Raw genomic sequence first — 16,713 nt, 5'->3', positions numbered from 1 at the left:
CAATTATATGCCTGGAAACGGCAGCGTATTAAAACACTATAAGCGTACGGAATCCGATAAAAATACGACGCTCTTCAGCAAAAGAAATTGAAAATCAAAACAGAGCTTCAATTTGTGAGTGGATGTTTTAACAATTTGTAATTGATGAATAAAGTGAGTAATTAGGGTTTGTTATGAGATGGAGCATACATTTTGGGCGCATTTGCCCTTACTAGTTCGAGCCAACTCAAAAGAGTCAGTGGAGTACATTCTTCAAGCTCTCTGGAGAACCCGAAAAACCGGTCTTGATGCTGCTGATCGCCGAGTCATCTCCCAGATGCTCGAGCTTCAAAACGATTCCGACCTTGACCCTGTATGAACTTCTCAGCTTTACTTAAAAAATTAGCTATTTTTTTCTGCTAATGAAGTGTTGTAAGCCTAATTATGATCATTGATGTTTATTTAACATTTATTAATTGTGTTTAAACATTTATCGTAGATATTTTTTATTTTTGTTGTTTAAGGATCAATTATTTAGCTTGCTAGTGTTCTACTTTTGTCTTGTGTAGTTACTGGTGTGCCTTCGCATGCTGATTCGGAGGTGTGTTAATGATAATATAAACAAAGATGAGATACAAAAGCTTTTCCCTGATGAGGTTCTACCTGAATTGCAGAGACTATTAACCATTCTCTTGCAGAAGTTTCAGAAAGAATGGCGCGACGATGTCTTCAAGGATCAGGTCTAATTTATGCAGTCATATTTATTTTTGTTTGACAATAAGCAAGGTTTTGACTTAAAATTCTTGATTTATCTATGTTTAGGTTACTTTTCCTCGGTTGAAGGCAATGACTTGGAATATGGCGAATCAGGACGCTGCAGAAGTGTCTGAACCTGTGGCGGTTATAAGCTTGAAGGTACTTAATGAACATCCCTTTTGAAGTCTGCATCCGTGAGTGAGTTTCTTAGAAGTTACTTCTGTTATTGATAAACTTGTTACTGAAGTTTAACAGCAAGAAATCCCAATTTAAGTGACATACAAATGGTAGCAATGTCATTTTAATAATTGTAGCTGCTCTTATTTCAGCTTCAAAATGACGCTCCATCTCAATCAGGAGAGTTGGAAGTAAAGTTCCAATTAGCTAAAGAAACTCTAGAGACAATGGTAAAGTCAATGACCTGCATAAGAGATCAATTGGCTGACATAGTAAGTACTAGCATAATTTGTCGATTTTTTTAATTAAATTTGCCTTCTTTGATTTCTATATGCTGCGAATCTGTTTTGGTCTTGTTATTAACAGCTTTATCAATGTGTCTTTTCCTTCGCAGAATGGCGGATCAAACGGGCATGTACCCTTTGAAACTAACACAGTCTAGCCCACAAACATGTGTCAAAATGGTACGGCTTGCATTTAAATCCTCTTGGTTTTGGGAAATCCCTAATAGGAGTAAAATTAGGTGGTTTGTGGAAGATTACCAAGTTTAGATTCACATTTATTTGGATCCTGTATCACACTTGTTATGATTTATGACTTTCAAGGTTTTATGTTAAAATTTGTAGGTTGATTAGGATCCGTAAAATTTTGTTCATTCTTTTAGTTATCTGTAATTTCTCTGCACTCGAAGGAAACTTAAATTTCTGAGACAGATAAAGCTTCAGCTGCGCGATTTTATTAGTTTCCCAGTGTATTAATAGTATTTCTAGTTAATTTGTGAAGCAGCGCCCTAGGAACATGGCAGCTTGGTAGTTTTGGGTTTATAGTGGTTGTTTTTTCTTTCTTTTCATAGGTAGTTGATTTATTAATGTAATAGTAAGCATAAAATAGAATGGCTACTGCATATAAATATCAACAAACATAATGTGAACAGTGTCTTTAAGGTCATTTTCACCTCCGGTCTGCCATTTCACCTATTTTTCCATCAAAGTTTTTTTCTTTTAATTCTAGAATCAGAAAATCTTTGACACTTAAATGGGTGTAACGAAAAAGTCCTTACAGTCAATTTGATACACCCCGGCATGTTTCTTTTGAGCTACTGACAGTGTGATGCGTCTTTTTTGCATTCGTGGCGTCCAAGTCGGTATTTTTGAATGCAGAATGTATAAAGTTAACGGTAGTAACTTATTCGTCACACCGATTTACATATTGAAATTTTCTGGTTACAAAAGGACTTTGATAGAAAATAGGTCAAATGTCAAGGACTGTATAAATAAAACTTGTGTCTTAAGTTAGAAACTTAAAGTTGCAGAATGGTTTTATTAATACCTTGAAAAGTGTAAAATCATAGTTGGGTTGCATTTTAATTAATTGCACAAGAGATATGGTGCATGAATATAGGAACTTTAGGCAGCATTTGGCTATGGTTTCCATTAATGTGCTAAGGTTTGTAATTCTCTTAAAGAAAATGACAGTCTATGTTGGTGATGCAAGGATGATGCTGGTGGTAATGTGGTATGGTCTGGTCATGTGAAGTAAGGAAAAACAGAAGAATATGTTTTTTGTTGAAGACCTTGATTAATGTAGATTGTAGATTATCCTTTTGGGGAAATTAGTGTCAAAGTCTAGGAGTATGCATTAGCAGTTATGGCATCTCAAAGTCAGTGAAATAAATGTTGATTCTAATGTTTTCCATTTACCAAAAATAGTGTTGATTCTGTCTCTGTACTGTATCAACTAGGATGATGGTAGTGGAAAAATTGGAGAAGATAGAGTTGATTAATATAGAATGTCCTTTGGGGGAATCTCTGTCAAAGTCTAGGATTAGGCTAGCTGTTTTGTATCTGAAAGTGAAATAAATGTTGATTCTATTATATATGTATTCCGTATTTCGGTTCGGTTCACTTCGGTAGTGAAAATATCAAAACCGATCAATTTTTGAAGGAAATAAGACCAATCTTAATTAAAGAGGTAAAGTACGGTTCGATTCGATTCGATAGTTACAATGTCAAAACCGATTGTTTTTTCTTTTAAAAAAAGAAAAGAAAAATAAAACCGAATTATTTTTGATTTGGTTCGGTTTGTTGTCCATTATGAAAGAAGTGTGAATACAAAATCTCTGGAGATATGTTAGGTGAGGAAGATGATTTGACAAAAGAAGCAGCTTCCCCTCTTCTTCTCGATCTAATGTAACAACACCACCCTATCTTTTATTGGTTCATCCAATTTTCTTTTGTCATGGAAAATTCAGTAGTCAGCTTTTGTAGGTTGACAACTATACTTGCACATCTTTAAAACAACTCTTTTATTGTTTTTGCAACTTGCTAACCTACAATTTGATTTTCTATGTTCATGACTTCACATGAAAAAATATATAATATCAAACAATATGTTGACACAAAATGGTTATGTATTAAATCTCTTTTGACATGTGAATTAAATTTAGCTTAAAAAAATTGGACTTTTTATTGATAAAAGATGGCAGTATATCTGAAAATTAAAATGGAATATATGAAAGAAAAAAACAATAAAAGTAATAGTTTACATAATTTTTTAATGATTATAATTATCTTTGTGTTGAATACAGTCTTAGAGATGATCTTACAATTAAATAAACACATAAATTAATAATTTTGAAATGTAATTGGAATTATTATGGTGTGAACATGTATAATATGCATTAGAAAAATTGACGAACCTTCTAGATTAGTAATGTTTATTTCAAATAAATCTAGAAATAGTCATTAGAGTCGATAAATCAAACCACCAAAATTTCTCAAAATATACATTTCCTCTAAGTTGGACACCACAAGCACCACCTTGTTTCTCACTCGTTTTGCATCAAGACCAAGTCAATTTCCCAATCATTCATGTCAAATCAATTTCAGCCTGTGAATCTCAGGAAGCTATCACAGGCTGAAGCCCAATTACAAGACCGGCCCATTTGAGCCCAAATAAAACAGTAAAAAATATGAAAATCCTTAAGTAGAAGACAGTAAGTGTAGTAAAAGAGTATAGTAATAAATAAGGAAAGACAGCAAGTGTTTACCATACTTTCCTAAACACTTCTCCTTCTTCGTCTTCGTCTTCTTCATCAACCATTAAGCCGGCCAAGCCAACATTTTTTTAATTTCCTCTGCTTTGCAGAAAAATGATTAGAAATTTATCAAAAACTCCAAAAATCTTCTAAAATATTTAATCCCTGTCTAACTCTTAAAAAAGTCGGCTCTAAATTATCACTTACTCAAAACCCTAGCAGAAAAATAGCGAACCATAAAGAAATGGCCACCACGACAACCACCAGTCTCGGTGGTGCCGGCGCCGACGATCGAGTCATGGCGACAGCTCAGCAGATCGTGAAAAGTCTCAACACGTCGAAGAATGTTCGAGAAGATATGCTTCTGATCTTATCAAGCTTTGATAACCGTTTATCGAACATAACTGATTTAATCAGTGACGAATCTAGTTTTCCACAGTCGCGACTTGATGCTGCTGAACAGGTAATTTTGAACCGTTATGATTCTTCACTGCCGTGGGATGATGCGCCTGATCAAGCGGAGGAGTACATGACAGCCGTCGATGAGATTCTTGATCTTTTAGATGATTTATCTATACGGTCTGACAATGATGTTATTGACCGAGCGGAGAGTGCTGTTCAGGTTGCTATGTCTAAGTTAGAGGATGAGTTTCGTCATATTTTGATTCGGAGTACTATTCCGCTCGACGCTGAGCGACTGTACGGATCTATTCGGAGGAGAGTTTCGCTCTCTTTCGTGTCGAATGTAGACGGTATTGATGATGAGCAGCTCTCGAATTTAGAGGATGTTATTGTTGATAGTAGTGAAAGTCAAAGGTGTTATCACGAGCGTGGACCGAGTTTGAGTGGTGTTGATTTGTCTGTCGATTTGATTAGTGGTGAAGCTGTTGAGAGTTTGAAAGGGATTGCGGAACGGATGATTAGGTCTAGATATGAGAAGGAGTGTGTTCAGGTTTATTGTAATGTTCGACGGGATGCTTTGGATGAGTGTTTGGCTATTTTGGGTGTTGAGAAGTTGAGCATTGAAGAGGTTCAGAAGATTGATTGGAGAAGTTTAGATGAGAAAATGAAGAAATGGATTCAGGCTATTAAGATTTGTGTTAGGGTTCTTTTGACTGGTGAGAAAGGGCTTTGTGACCAGATTTTTAGTGGGTCTGATTCTGCTAAAGAGATTTGCTTTAATGAGACGGCTAAAGGGTGTATTATGCAGTTGTTGAATTTCGGGGCGGCTGTGTCTATTGCGCGGAGATCCTCCGAGAAGTTGTTTAGAATTTTGGATATGTATGATGCACTGGCTGATGTTTTGCTCGACTTGGAAGAAATGGTTTCGGATCAGTTTGTGATTAGTGAAGCAAGGGACGTATTGGCTGGATTGGGAGAGGCTGCTAAAGGAACTTTTGTTGAGTTTGAGAATGCCGTGAAGGGCGAGACTTCTAAGAAGCCTATGCTTAACGGAGAGATCCATCCGCTCACTCGGTATGTGATGAATTATGTTAAATTGCTTGTGGATTATAGTGGTACACTTAATTCTCTTTTGGAAGATGATGAGAATGATTCCAATGATTTACAAAATGATGATGTGGAGAATACCACTCCCATAGCAAGGAGATTGCTGGCCTTATTATCAACTTTGGAGTCTAATCTTGAGGAGAAATCTAGACTCTATGAGGATGGTGCTTTGCAGTATATATTTCTGATGAATAATATCCTCTACTTAGAGCAGAAAGTTAAGGATTCGGAACTTATAAATCTTGTTGGGGATCAGTGGGTTCGCAAACGCCGGGGTCAAGTACGCCAGTATGCTACGGCTTATCTAAGAGCTGCTTGGAGTAAGGCTTTATCTTGTTTGAAGGATGAAGGCATTGGCGGGAGCTCCAGTAATAACGCATCTAAAGTGGCTTTGAAAGACAGGTTCAAGAATTTCAATGCGTGCTTTGAGGATATCTATAGGATTCAGACAGGTTGGAAAGTTCCATATCCTCAGCTTCGCGAGGAGCTTCGAATTTCTATATCGGAAAAAGTTCTACCGGCTTACCGTGCATTTTTGGGGAGGTTTGGGAGTCAGCTAGAGAGTGGGAGGCATTCCGGGAAATATATAAAGTACACGGCTGATGATTTGGAGAACTTTTTACTGGATTTGTTTGAAGGGACACCTCTTGTTCTTCACCACCTGAGAAGAAAAAATTCATAGGAAAAAGGCTTGTAACAGGTATGTGCGCCCATACTCATCAAGGAATAGAATGGATAAACTCCATCTGTTTAATGTATCTGAATGTCGTTTGTATTTTGCTGGTGTAATGTTTTAAACACAGGTTTCTGATATAGTTAAACAGTACTTCTTTGATATATTATGTTAATCTTTGTACATGTATCATAGACTCTAGTTTTTCTAATTTTGATCTTGTCTCGATTCATCTATTTTGTTGTCATGAATCACCATCATTGCTGAATCATATACATTTGCAAATTTTATAAGCTGTTCTCTTTTGTGTTTCATTTTCCGTTTTGCTATTGCAGTATGTTGTGAATATTTGTTGCTGTGGTTGCTAGAAAATGACACTGCATCATCAGTTTGTATTGGACCTTCTAAGTAAGGTAAAAAAGGTAAGTTAAAGCTATAAAACGATTAATATCGTAAATGAAATGCAGATGTGAATGAAATTGCTAACTCTTAGGCATATGGTTATTTGACAAAGGAACAATGGTCTATGTTTCTGATTGTTGTCACTTTTCGTTGCAATATTCCTATATGTATGTCCAAGGAATTTTACACAAATCACATGCAAATTTTATTCTGTCATCTGCTGAACTTGATTTTGTTTTCTGCAGTTTTTTCCAACTCTTGCTTTTGATTGGAAAATGCTTTATAACCCACCTATTTAACCCACCTTCAATAACCCACCTTCAATAACCCACCTTACGTGGCAGGATTTCATTCGTCCAATATCCACCTAAAAGTGTATATCTCAAAAAAACAAATTTAATGCATCCACTCTTTAACTGACACGTCAGGCGGTATAAGAAGGTGGGTTAAAAGAGTTGGGTTATATAGCATTTCTCTGATTGATTTTAAAGTTTAGTAAGTAGAGGAAGCAGATGTGTAAAGTAATTGCTTCCATTGTAGTAAAACATTAGTATTATATTTATTGGGTTAATATACATTAAGAGCCTGACAGCTAATGAAAATAAATGGGTGACAAATGTCAAATAATTAAGTCTTTGTATCCTAATTAAAGACTCGGTTCCTTATTAATGTTACTTTAGCTGAAGGGCATTGAGAGTGTAGGCGATGGTTGGAACTAATTGACATAACTTGTTAGAGTGTTCTTCTAATATACTCAAGTTCTTTGGTATGGAAATAGTAATAGTAATATTTTGTGTTAGAAATCTCTAGAATTATGCTTATATTACCGATGAAAACCGTGTAATTAGGCAATTTCAGCTGAAGATCTTACAAGGCAAAGCGACTAATATTATGAAGCTCAGTTTTTAAGTATTCTACCGCTAATTGTTGTCTGAGATAATGTGTGACTTGTTAAGATTACGGTTATCTTACAGGTTGCCTACAATTAAAACTGGGGACCTTTGAGATGATTGTGTTTGTTAGGAGAAAAGTTGATTAACACTCCATTTAAGATATGACATGTCTCGGTCCCCTTATTTAATAATGTGCATCTTCCACGTTTATGGGTTGATTTTTGTCAGTTATCTGTACTCTTAGTTATAAGTATGCGAAAACCAAACTGAACGGATAAATCTGATTTGGTTTGATTTGAAATCCTTAAACAATAGTTTCTTTTAGTTCAGTTTGCTGCTCACTTTTAGTACAAACAGAAATAAAGAGATTAACGGAATTGAAAAGACGAACCGAGCTAAAAAAAGTTGATTGATTTAGTTCGGCTGGATATGTATAGAATGCACACTCCTATGTTAGCTGATGGTGGCACAATGTTTCTGAAGAACTGGAGCATATGCCCCTTGTGCTGGTTGATTATATAAGAGAAAATGACATGTATTGGTGACTGTTGAAAGCCTAGAAGTATCTATTTAAGTAGGGGTCAAGTGTCTAATTTAGACAAGTTACATCAAATTATTAGCCTAGGTCCATCCATTATTGGTGGTGCTCATGGATTTGCCGTCATATGTCCACCGACGGTTCATCCGCTGAATTGGGGTCTTCGTCTCTGCGGCCTCTTTCTGATTACTTTGTTGTATGCTGTCTGTGCAGAGTAAGATCCATCAATTCTTTGATCCTAACATGGAACTCGAAGTTATTACGCGTTGAAAATTGCAACTATTTAATTTTGGATGTGACTATTTTGAATAATTAATCTTTTTAGCAGTTGCATGCAGTAGAAAGTGGGTGTTTGAGATGGAAATTAAGTTTAAGTTTGTCTGTTCTGTTGCTTGGAATTGAAATATATCCAAATGCTATTACATGACACGCAGAAAAGTGTGATTTGTTGCTTCAGATGAAAACAATGTCTCTACAAATGTTAGTTTCTTGCTATCAACTTTTGGAATCCAACAAAAGAGTTGCCTGAAAAGCTGCCAAATAGCATAATCCAAATTTTTGGTTCAACTAAAATTCTGAATCCTTTTGACATATGAACTTGTAATTTCCGATGCCAAAAGTGATTTTTTGCCACACCATTGTTAAAGACACTATGCATACATAAAATGCAAAAAAAGTGCATGTTCGACTGTTTAAATGCATACATGTAAAATAAATTAGATAAAAAAGAGCAGGAATGTCTGATTACGGTAAAACAAAGCAAGAATCCAAGTGTCGGTTCTTAAATGCAGAGTATTTTATTGGATTTGTATTTCATAAATATAAACAATTCATCTCAAGTTGCAGCGTCTCTCGCCTAAAAACCCAAAGAAGAAGGTCGCCTAAAGTGTTTTTCAGGAGCAATGACAGTACTCTTTTAAATAAGTTGAACCATTTTTTTAATTTAAAGAAAAAAGAATCAAATTAAATCAATCTCTGATTTGCAATTACATAAATTGGCCGGTCTAGTTCGGCTCTTAAAACACTGCGCGCCAATTGTAAGAGCAATTCTCGTAAGGAAAACATCAAGCTTCAATATATTTATTCATTCAAATAACAAAGAAAAATAACATGACCATATGCTTCATTATTTGCTTTGCAACAGAAGCGCAGGAACTCTGAGCTTTCATATTATTACCTAATTCTTGAAACTCAGTTCATAGATGTACATCAATACACAGATAACACAAACCACTCCCTACAAGCAGAAAAACCTCATTGCATGGCACTCAAAATCTACAATACAAGGGGAATAAAATTTTGAAGAAATGTCATCACAATTACTTGATCTATAACACAAGCATAGTACTTCCTCAAATTTCTTTTTGCACTCTTCTTGTAAGTTGTAACTTGCTGCTTGAATCAGTTTTGCTTTTTCCTCCACATTTAATTGTATGCTAATATCTTTTGTTAGTCTGATAGAAACAAATTGCATTTAATTTGAAATGTATATGACGAGACCTTTCATTATTTGCATACATGATACGTGTATGCAAACATAAAGATACAGCATGCATTTACATAATGTACGATACAGTTTTAGTTCTATGACTACATGATACGTGTAACTGTGGCTGCACCTGCTGCTCGTGGGGAAGCTAACAATGAACTCTTGGAATTCATGGGCAAAGTATGGTTTCTATCATATATTCGCCTTTATCTTATTTGTGAACGGGCAGCCTTAATCATCTATATTAAGAGTCAAATTAATGTGATTCACATGTCATGCAGGCTAACAAGTTAAAAAATAAATGACATTATAAGACCATTACCAACCAGATACAGTACAGTAACATAGGCCAAAATCAGTCGGAAAATAAATAATACATTAATCATGTTCTAGAAACAAAACTAGAAAGCGGATAAAAAATACATTTATCATCTTGTCCCGATATATTCCTAATAGAAGCCTCTTTTCCTTCTCTGCATCCGCTCAGTTCTCCGGATCCATAAATTCTGCAACAAGAATCAAAAAAACATAAATCGGAATATTGCAATAATGGGATATCACAGGATAGCTTATTTCATATACATTACTATTTAACAAGTACACAGCAAAGTGCACTGGTCATGTCATAAATTGAGCAAAAAAATAGATAAAACAGAAGATACTAAACATGAAAGCAAATAGTACTACATAAGAATCCATCAACTTACATATCTTGTTGAAAGCAAAAATGTCACAGCTCTGAACATATTCATTAATTGGCTCAACTGTGAGACGTTCCTCAATGAGAGTGTCCACAGACACCAAATCATCCACAATGGTCATCATAATCTGCAATTTCTTAATACCGTATCCAACTGGTACAAGCTTAGCTGCAACAAAAACATAGAATATTACTTGCAACAAAAGACATTTCTACAAAATATGCACAATAATACAATGTTCTTGGGATCATGTTCAGAATCAAAAAAAGGAAAAATAGTTATTCAATTATACGTGGTTAAACCAAATTTGAAATTTCTGCCTAGGCTAGCAACCGTACTAAAATAAATGTAACTCACATGCTCCCCAAAGAAGTCCCTCCATTTCAACACTTCTAATTGCTTCTTCAAGCTTTTTCATGTCAGTCTCATCATCCCATGGTTTGATGTCCAACAATACAGATGACTTTCCAGCTGATAAAAGAATACAAGTAAGCATGCTTTAGTTACCATACTAAAAGAAAGCCTTATCATAATTGCCACAGAAATAGTATTAGATTCAAAAAAACTCAAACATAACACTCACACTCTTTCTTCTTGCCAGATGCCTTAACAGCAGCTGCACGTGCCTCTGAAGCCTTCTTTTCCTCCTCAGTCTCTTCACCAAACAGATCCACATCATCATCGTCGTCATCATCGTCAGCAGCCTGTAATTAAATATAGCGTCACAAACTAATACAATAAATGAACCTTACAAACATATTACAGTTTCCAGTCTCTTTTAACTTGCTAAGCACCAGAAACCAAACTTATGGAAGCAAAATTAGTCAGTTTCGAGAACAAATACTCCAATCTGTAGCATACTAAAAATCTTAGCATAAACCATGAATGCACAAACAATTTCAACAGAGAAAGAACAGCACTTGCCTTGGAATCAGAAGCAGGAGGTGTGGCAACTGCCTCTTCAGCGACGGGAGCAAATCCCTCAATGGTGACTCCTGATCCTTCAGCAGTTACACCACTAATACAAGAAGCAAATTATGACCAAGGGACCATATGTACTAATAATAACAAGTCAATAAGAAATCGTGAATAAAAATAAAACAGCAAGTCCTAGAAGAGCTTACGAAAGCCTTAGGAGTGCATCAATGTGGTGGAACCACCGGGATGCATTCACATATTCAGATGATGGAGCAGTTGAAAGAGCTGCATAAACTGTAACATCATCTTTTGAAGCTTGGTACCTGTTAACAGCAGATCAATTAGGATAAATTGCTAATATATAAATATCAATTTACACACAGCAAATAAGATGCAAGAAAATGAACATAAAGCTTACCCAGTAATGTAACTGCGAGTAAGGAGATAATCATCGAGTTTCTTGAGACCAGAAGCTGATCCAAGATCGTTGAATGCCACAGCCATTTTCAAACAAAAACAATTATGTGGATTGTTCCTAAAATCAACAAAAAAAAAGTAATAACAATTACATAAGCACTTCTGAAAAGTATAATTATCTGAAAAGCAACTAACTTTAGATTCAATTCACTAATGTCTAACAAACTTTAGATTCAATTCACTAATGTCTAACAAACTTTGAACCAGTGTAGTCGAAGGCGCTCGCCTGGTGCGCCTAGGCCCTTAGGCGAGGCGCCAAAGATTGATGGCGCCTCTAGACCATCCAGTCGAGGCGCCTTCAGTCAGGCGTGCTTCGCCTGAAAATTTGGAAAAGGCGTGCTTCTTTTTACCTTTTTTAAGCAATCGGAGACCAAAAATCAGATGAAGAGGAACAAGAGCAGCGCTGCTGTGTTTAGGGCTAGGAAAACTGAAATATGTTTAGGGAAAGAGAATAAAGTTAATAATAAATTGGATATAGGTAAATAATTTTGATTTGGATATGAAATTCATTATGAAAAAAAAAAATTGCTTTATAAACTAATTTTTCAATAAATGGTAGTGTTATTTTTGGGTTAATTTCTAAAAAAATCACGAACTTTACACAGAGTTTTATTTTAATCATGACATATAAAAATTGTCATTTAAAGGCACGAACTTTCATATTGTTTGAAATTCATCATTTCAGCGTATTTTTATCAGCTAAATTCTTCACCAAATCATTAATGAAAGACCTAAGTTATTAATGAACATCAAATCTTATTATCTTTCGGTTAGAGTATCTAGGATTAGGAATTTTTAGTCAGATAAAATACACCGGATTTTACTTTGGTGATAGATTTGAAATAAAATGAAAGTTCGTGCCTTTAAATGACAACTTTTAAAGATCGTGATTAAAATGAAACTTCGTGTAAAGTTCGTGATTTTTTTAAGAATTAATCCATTATTTTTTGCACTAACTTTTAAAAATATTTTATGTGATGGGGGGAATAATGAAATTGCTTTGGAAAATTTCTCACTTATTTGAATGGAGGTATTCACTTCTAATGAAAGTTTTTCTCGAAATCAAAATTTTTTTGGAATTAATTTTTTGAATTAAAATATTCAAAATCAAATGATGTGTTGTGAATAATTTTCTATCATAATGTTGCAGCTTCCTTTTAAATCAATCACCAAAAAATCTTCTCTTTTCATTAAAATGAAGATATCAAATGATTAACATGAATAAACCGTCAATAACCGTATTATCAACTTTTGTATGTTGTTGAGTTTGATATTTTCATCAAAGTTTATCCACTTTCTCAAAACCACGGTCAAATTTTCTTGATTAAGGTTATGTCTCTTCAATTTTTAATTCACATAATATGATCTTATAGCCACTGCTGAGTTCTACTAATTAAAGTAATGTTTTGTTTTCATTAATTATGGTCATATTTTCTCAAAGTATACTTTACATAATATGATAGTGATGATTATGAATGCTTTACCTACATATTAGTCTAAAAATTATAATTTCCAATTCAAAGTTGGAAAAAATATGCACCTTTAAAAAATAAAAATAAAATATAACTTCAATATATTTATTCATTCAAATAAGAAAGAAAAATAACATGATCAAATGCTTCATTATTTGCTTTGCAACTGAAGCGCAGGAACTACAGAGCATGGAATAACCATGCCAACTGAGCTTTCATATTATTACCTAATTCTTGAAACTCAGTTCAGTTCATAGATACATCAATATACAGAGAACACAAACCACCCCCTACAAGCAGAAAAAGCTCATTGCATTGCATGGCACTCACCTATCTTACACCCTACAATCACTATATTTTCTCGCCGGCAAACAATCCAGAGAAGATTTGCACTTATGATTTGAGAAGAACTGTGGGTCATTGGAGCATATCACGATTGATATTTCTTAAACTCTAGTGCTCTGGGGAAGAGGCAATACTCCGTCGAAGAAATCGCCAAAGTAGCCACGGGGCTCGTGTACAAGTCTTGAAATAATATCTCTTAGTGTAATTACCCCGTCCAGATTCCCGTCATCATCCACAACGTATATTCGATGAATTTTTGTGGAATCAAGTCTCAGAATCAGTTCCTTCATAGTGTTATCTTTAGTGCATGTAACCATGCCATTCACCATCGGTGAGCTATCATAATGCTCATTCAAGTAGTTTCTAACTGCTGTCAGAAAGTTCTTTGCTGTTATAGACCTGCACAAATATGTCATCTTACTAGGCAGGCATTCACTCCTATAATTCAAAATCTACAATGGGAATAAATTTTTGAAGGAAGGCTCATAAAATACAAGAATTAAATTTGAAACACATGAATCATTTGAAAGGTTTTTCTTTATATTATGAATCCAGTAAATCTATCATGGTCAAACACATAGAATAGAAAGTTTGCACTTTTAAACACAACAAAATTTATCACATGGTTTGAGTAGGTGGGTTGGCTTAGTTTTAAGTAGAGGTACGTCATATTTTTTTAGTATAGTTGACCTATATCAAACCGATAATCAACTTCGACTAGTCACATAAGCAGAATTAATGGTGTTTCAAATGAAGAACAGTGCTGATATTATTATAAGGAGATGTTGCAAACCTATAATCGTGATATATCTCTGGTGCAGTTAAGAGAAACTGCACATCTCTCAGACTTATATTCCCTATTGCCTTTTTACCATCACTTTTGACAACAGGTAACGCTCCAATTCCCTTTTTTCTCATTAGTTTAAATGCCTGGAGCACAGGCTCGTCCTCGTATACCTGAAACAAATCAAGCAAAAGTTTTGAAAGAAAACCGGAAACCTTCTAAACAATGTCAAAGGAACATAAATGGAGTGAAAATAAAGGTTCCTGAGAAGGTATAGAAACCCCTTTACTATCAAGCAAACATAGAGTTTGGCAATTTGTATAAGTTTTTGAAATTAAGCCATTCACAATATTATTACAATTTGCAAATGACTATTTGTGAATAAGAAATGCCTCAAATCCAGATAAAGAACGAATTAACTCTACTCTAGAAATCATTTCTTGATAATTCATTTGACAAAAACATGAAAAAATTCTACAAATTTTAAAAAATAAAATTACTAAATGAATTGAAGAAAACAAAATACAATACAATTATATTCATTGGAACCAAAGAACCAAACAAACCATAAGTGAGAACATATATATACCTTGACGATAAGATTGGAGGACATAGAGGGAAGTCCAATTTCTGAAAGTTTCTTGGTTCCCCAGCTCTCAAACCATTGGAGTCCAGCACATTCTGCTAGCATGTGAATTACAGCAGACTGTGTAATGATGTTATTAATCTTCCCTCCACCAAGATCAAGCACAGGGACACTTTTCATTTTGTATTTCGAAAGCAAAAGAAGCATTGTCAAGAAAGAGTTTGAATTCTGTAAAGCAAGAAATGGCGCCCAACGGAATGACCCCGAGATATCTCCAACCTGCAAATCGTTGACATTTTTATAACCTGTTCGTTTAGCAAATTAACTTATCATCGAGTATCGAGCAAAACCTTAGTGTTCTTATAAAAGACAGAAGAAGTCAAAGCTTCAAAAAAGTTTCCACAAGTTGCGGAAGCATCTTCAGGACCTAATGTCCCCAGCCCTGCAGCATTACTTAATCCATTAGCTGCCACAGCAAGCGCTGTTCCAGTGCTTCTACTCCTAGGAGATGGAGGTTCTGACTGTCCAAAGCAAAAATTAGCTAAATCAACATAAGATTGATTAAAATTAACCATCACATTGAATTATTCTAAACTCATTCTGAAAAATTGATAATGTGCAAGAATCAATATGATGTCAAACATTGGATTATATAAACTGAATTGATTTCTTGTGCTTGCAGAATCTCAAATCAAAATCAGATTAGGGCACCAAAAAGAAAAACCTGATGCAAAATCCAAACAGCAATTCCTGCAAACTCAACAACACCAAGATATCTATCCATCCAACTAGCATCCTCCGTCGCATCGACATCAACCACCGGCGCGCTGAGTATTTTATTATCTGCTAATATCTTCACTGCATCTGCTAAGCTCGTATCTGATCTTATCTCCACCACTACATACATCAACACATTACAATTCCAATTCAAAACTATAATCAGAAGAAAATTATACAACACAGTCATGTCATGTCATATCATTGTATGATGAACCAATAATTTGCCATGATGGAATATCTAATAATAAAAAGTATATAATAATTTAAGATTCTCTATCACATAAAATCATTAGCTCATTATAAGGTTCATAATCTAACATAAAAAAAATACAGAGCGAAACAAACCTTGAGACGACGGAGCAGAAGGAAAAGCAGAGACCGGAATACTTTCAAAACAAGCGTTAAGTTTCTCAGTAGGACTAAGCTGAGGTTCTTGAACATCCCATAGATCCTCTACTTTCATCCCCAGCTTAGCCTCAGGACTCCTCGGAGTATAATCATGATCGTCTCTGATCATCTGTATACTCGCCATGATCACTTCACTAAGCTTTACCAAAAAGAAAAAATTATATTCTCCTAAACTGTGTTTAAGTCAGACAAATTATGAGTCTCCAATCAATCAATAATTATATTAATCCTGTAATGCTGATTATACTAATAAGGCTGCGGTGGAGGGGACAGTGATGGTGACACGTGTTGGTACAAGAGTGGGTCAAAGGCGTAATGACGAGGAATAATAATACCGAGTTTTGATGCTTATCTATGGGTCTGTCTTAAACTGAGTATTTTTTTATTGCTTACTGTTTTTTTTTCTTATCCGATTATTAATGGCGGCCACCTGTTTTGTTCCCTGACCTTCTCTAACGTGAGCCGTAGCGTAAGTTGCGCACCGGAATTTTCTTTTTCTTTACTACTTCTTCCTTTGTCTTGTCTTCTTCCAATGATTATCACTTTATCTTCTGTGAGTATGTATGCAGTCAGCAATTGCAATCTTGGGCCTTTTTTATCCATAATGTTGGGCCTTTTAATTAGATGGGCTTCGAATTATTAGTAATAATGGGTCTGAAATTGGATGAATTTGGACTTTGAACTACATTGATTTGAAGTTGTGAACCTATACTGTATGTTACTAAAAAAGACGTGTACGTTAATAAATATTATTAATAATATATAAGGTTGTTTGCAAAAATGATGTAA

The 16,713-nt window shown here is 34.9% G+C and overlaps 5 protein-coding genes across 5 annotated transcripts in view; 2 read left to right on the top strand and 3 right to left on the bottom strand.

Moving 5' to 3' along the window:
• On the top strand, window positions 1-1,653 carry LOC126671435 (uncharacterized). The gene is made up of 5 exons (XM_050365207.2): window positions 1-352; window positions 549-719; window positions 802-894; window positions 1,065-1,184; window positions 1,307-1,653. The coding sequence occupies exons 1-5, from the start codon at window positions 179-181 to the stop codon at window positions 1,352-1,354; spliced, it is 606 nt and encodes a 201-aa protein (XP_050221164.1). The 5' UTR covers window positions 1-178; the 3' UTR covers window positions 1,355-1,653.
• Window positions 1,654-3,716: 2,063 nt separating this feature from the next.
• Window positions 3,717-6,367, top strand: LOC126673613 (exocyst complex component EXO70B1). The gene has a single exon (XM_050367823.2). The coding sequence runs from the start codon at window positions 4,194-4,196 to the stop codon at window positions 6,138-6,140; it is 1,947 nt and encodes a 648-aa protein (XP_050223780.1). The 5' UTR covers window positions 3,717-4,193; the 3' UTR covers window positions 6,141-6,367.
• A 3,376-nt stretch (window positions 6,368-9,743) lies between these two features.
• On the bottom strand, window positions 9,744-12,008 carry LOC126673164 (elongation factor 1-delta 1-like). Its single transcript, XM_050367162.2, has 8 exons — window positions 11,900-12,008; window positions 11,491-11,607; window positions 11,279-11,395; window positions 11,079-11,172; window positions 10,738-10,858; window positions 10,512-10,625; window positions 10,161-10,322; window positions 9,744-9,959 (listed from the first exon to the last, which is right to left on the bottom strand). Coding segments are annotated over exons 2-8 (696 nt in total). The 5' UTR covers window positions 11,577-11,607; window positions 11,900-12,008; the 3' UTR covers window positions 9,744-9,957.
• LOC126673163 (elongation factor 1-delta 1-like) overlaps window positions 9,744-16,713 on the bottom strand; it is a 36,019-nt gene continuing 29,049 nt past the window's right edge. Inside the window, exon 8 of the mRNA XM_050367161.2 lies at window positions 9,744-9,959. Within this exon, the coding sequence (XP_050223118.1) occupies window positions 9,958-9,959 (2 nt within the window). The 3' untranslated portion in view covers window positions 9,744-9,957. The remainder of the gene's footprint in view (window positions 9,960-16,713) is intronic.
• Window positions 13,106-16,306, bottom strand: LOC126673160 (SNF1-related protein kinase regulatory subunit gamma-1). Its single transcript, XM_050367158.2, has 6 exons — window positions 15,862-16,306; window positions 15,461-15,633; window positions 15,087-15,257; window positions 14,740-15,015; window positions 14,160-14,323; window positions 13,106-13,765 (listed from the first exon to the last, which is right to left on the bottom strand). The coding sequence occupies exons 1-6, from the start codon at window positions 16,046-16,048 to the stop codon at window positions 13,468-13,470; spliced, it is 1,269 nt and encodes a 422-aa protein (XP_050223115.1). The 5' UTR covers window positions 16,049-16,306; the 3' UTR covers window positions 13,106-13,467.

Source organism: Mercurialis annua, linkage group LG3 (genome assembly GCF_937616625.2).
Source record: "Mercurialis annua linkage group LG3, ddMerAnnu1.2, whole genome shotgun sequence".
NCBI lineage: Eukaryota > Viridiplantae > Streptophyta > Magnoliopsida > Malpighiales > Euphorbiaceae > Mercurialis > Mercurialis annua.
Note: the sequence above shows the minus strand (reverse complement) of the source record. Positions and strands in the feature narration are given on the sequence as shown.

Coding starts and splice junctions, on each gene's coding strand:
- LOC126673160 (XM_050367158.2), bottom strand. CDS start 16,048: ATGGCGAGTATACAGATGATCAGAGACGATCATGATTATACTCCGAGG. Junction 14,324..14,739: donor CCTCCAATCTTATCGTCAAG/GTATATATATGT, acceptor GATTTGTTTCAG/GTATACGAGGACGAGCCTGT. Junction 13,766..14,159: donor GAGATATATCACGATTATAG/GTTTGCAACATC, acceptor ATATTTGTGCAG/GTCTATAACAGCAAAGAACT.
- LOC126673164 (XM_050367162.2), bottom strand. CDS start 11,576: ATGGCTGTGGCATTCAACGATCTTGGATCAGCTTCTGGTCTCAAGAAA. Junction 11,396..11,490: donor ACTCGCAGTTACATTACTGG/GTAAGCTTTATG, acceptor TGCTGTTAACAG/GTACCAAGCTTCAAAAGATG. Junction 10,859..11,078: donor CTCCTGCTTCTGATTCCAAG/GCAAGTGCTGTT, acceptor ATTTAATTACAG/GCTGCTGACGATGATGACGA.
- LOC126673613 (XM_050367823.2), top strand. CDS start 4,194: ATGGCCACCACGACAACCACCAGTCTCGGTGGTGCCGGCGCCGACGAT.
- LOC126671435 (XM_050365207.2), top strand. CDS start 179: ATGGAGCATACATTTTGGGCGCATTTGCCCTTACTAGTTCGAGCCAAC. Junction 720..801: donor ACGATGTCTTCAAGGATCAG/GTCTAATTTATG, acceptor ATCTATGTTTAG/GTTACTTTTCCTCGGTTGAA. Junction 1,185..1,306: donor GAGATCAATTGGCTGACATA/GTAAGTACTAGC, acceptor TTTCCTTCGCAG/AATGGCGGATCAAACGGGCA.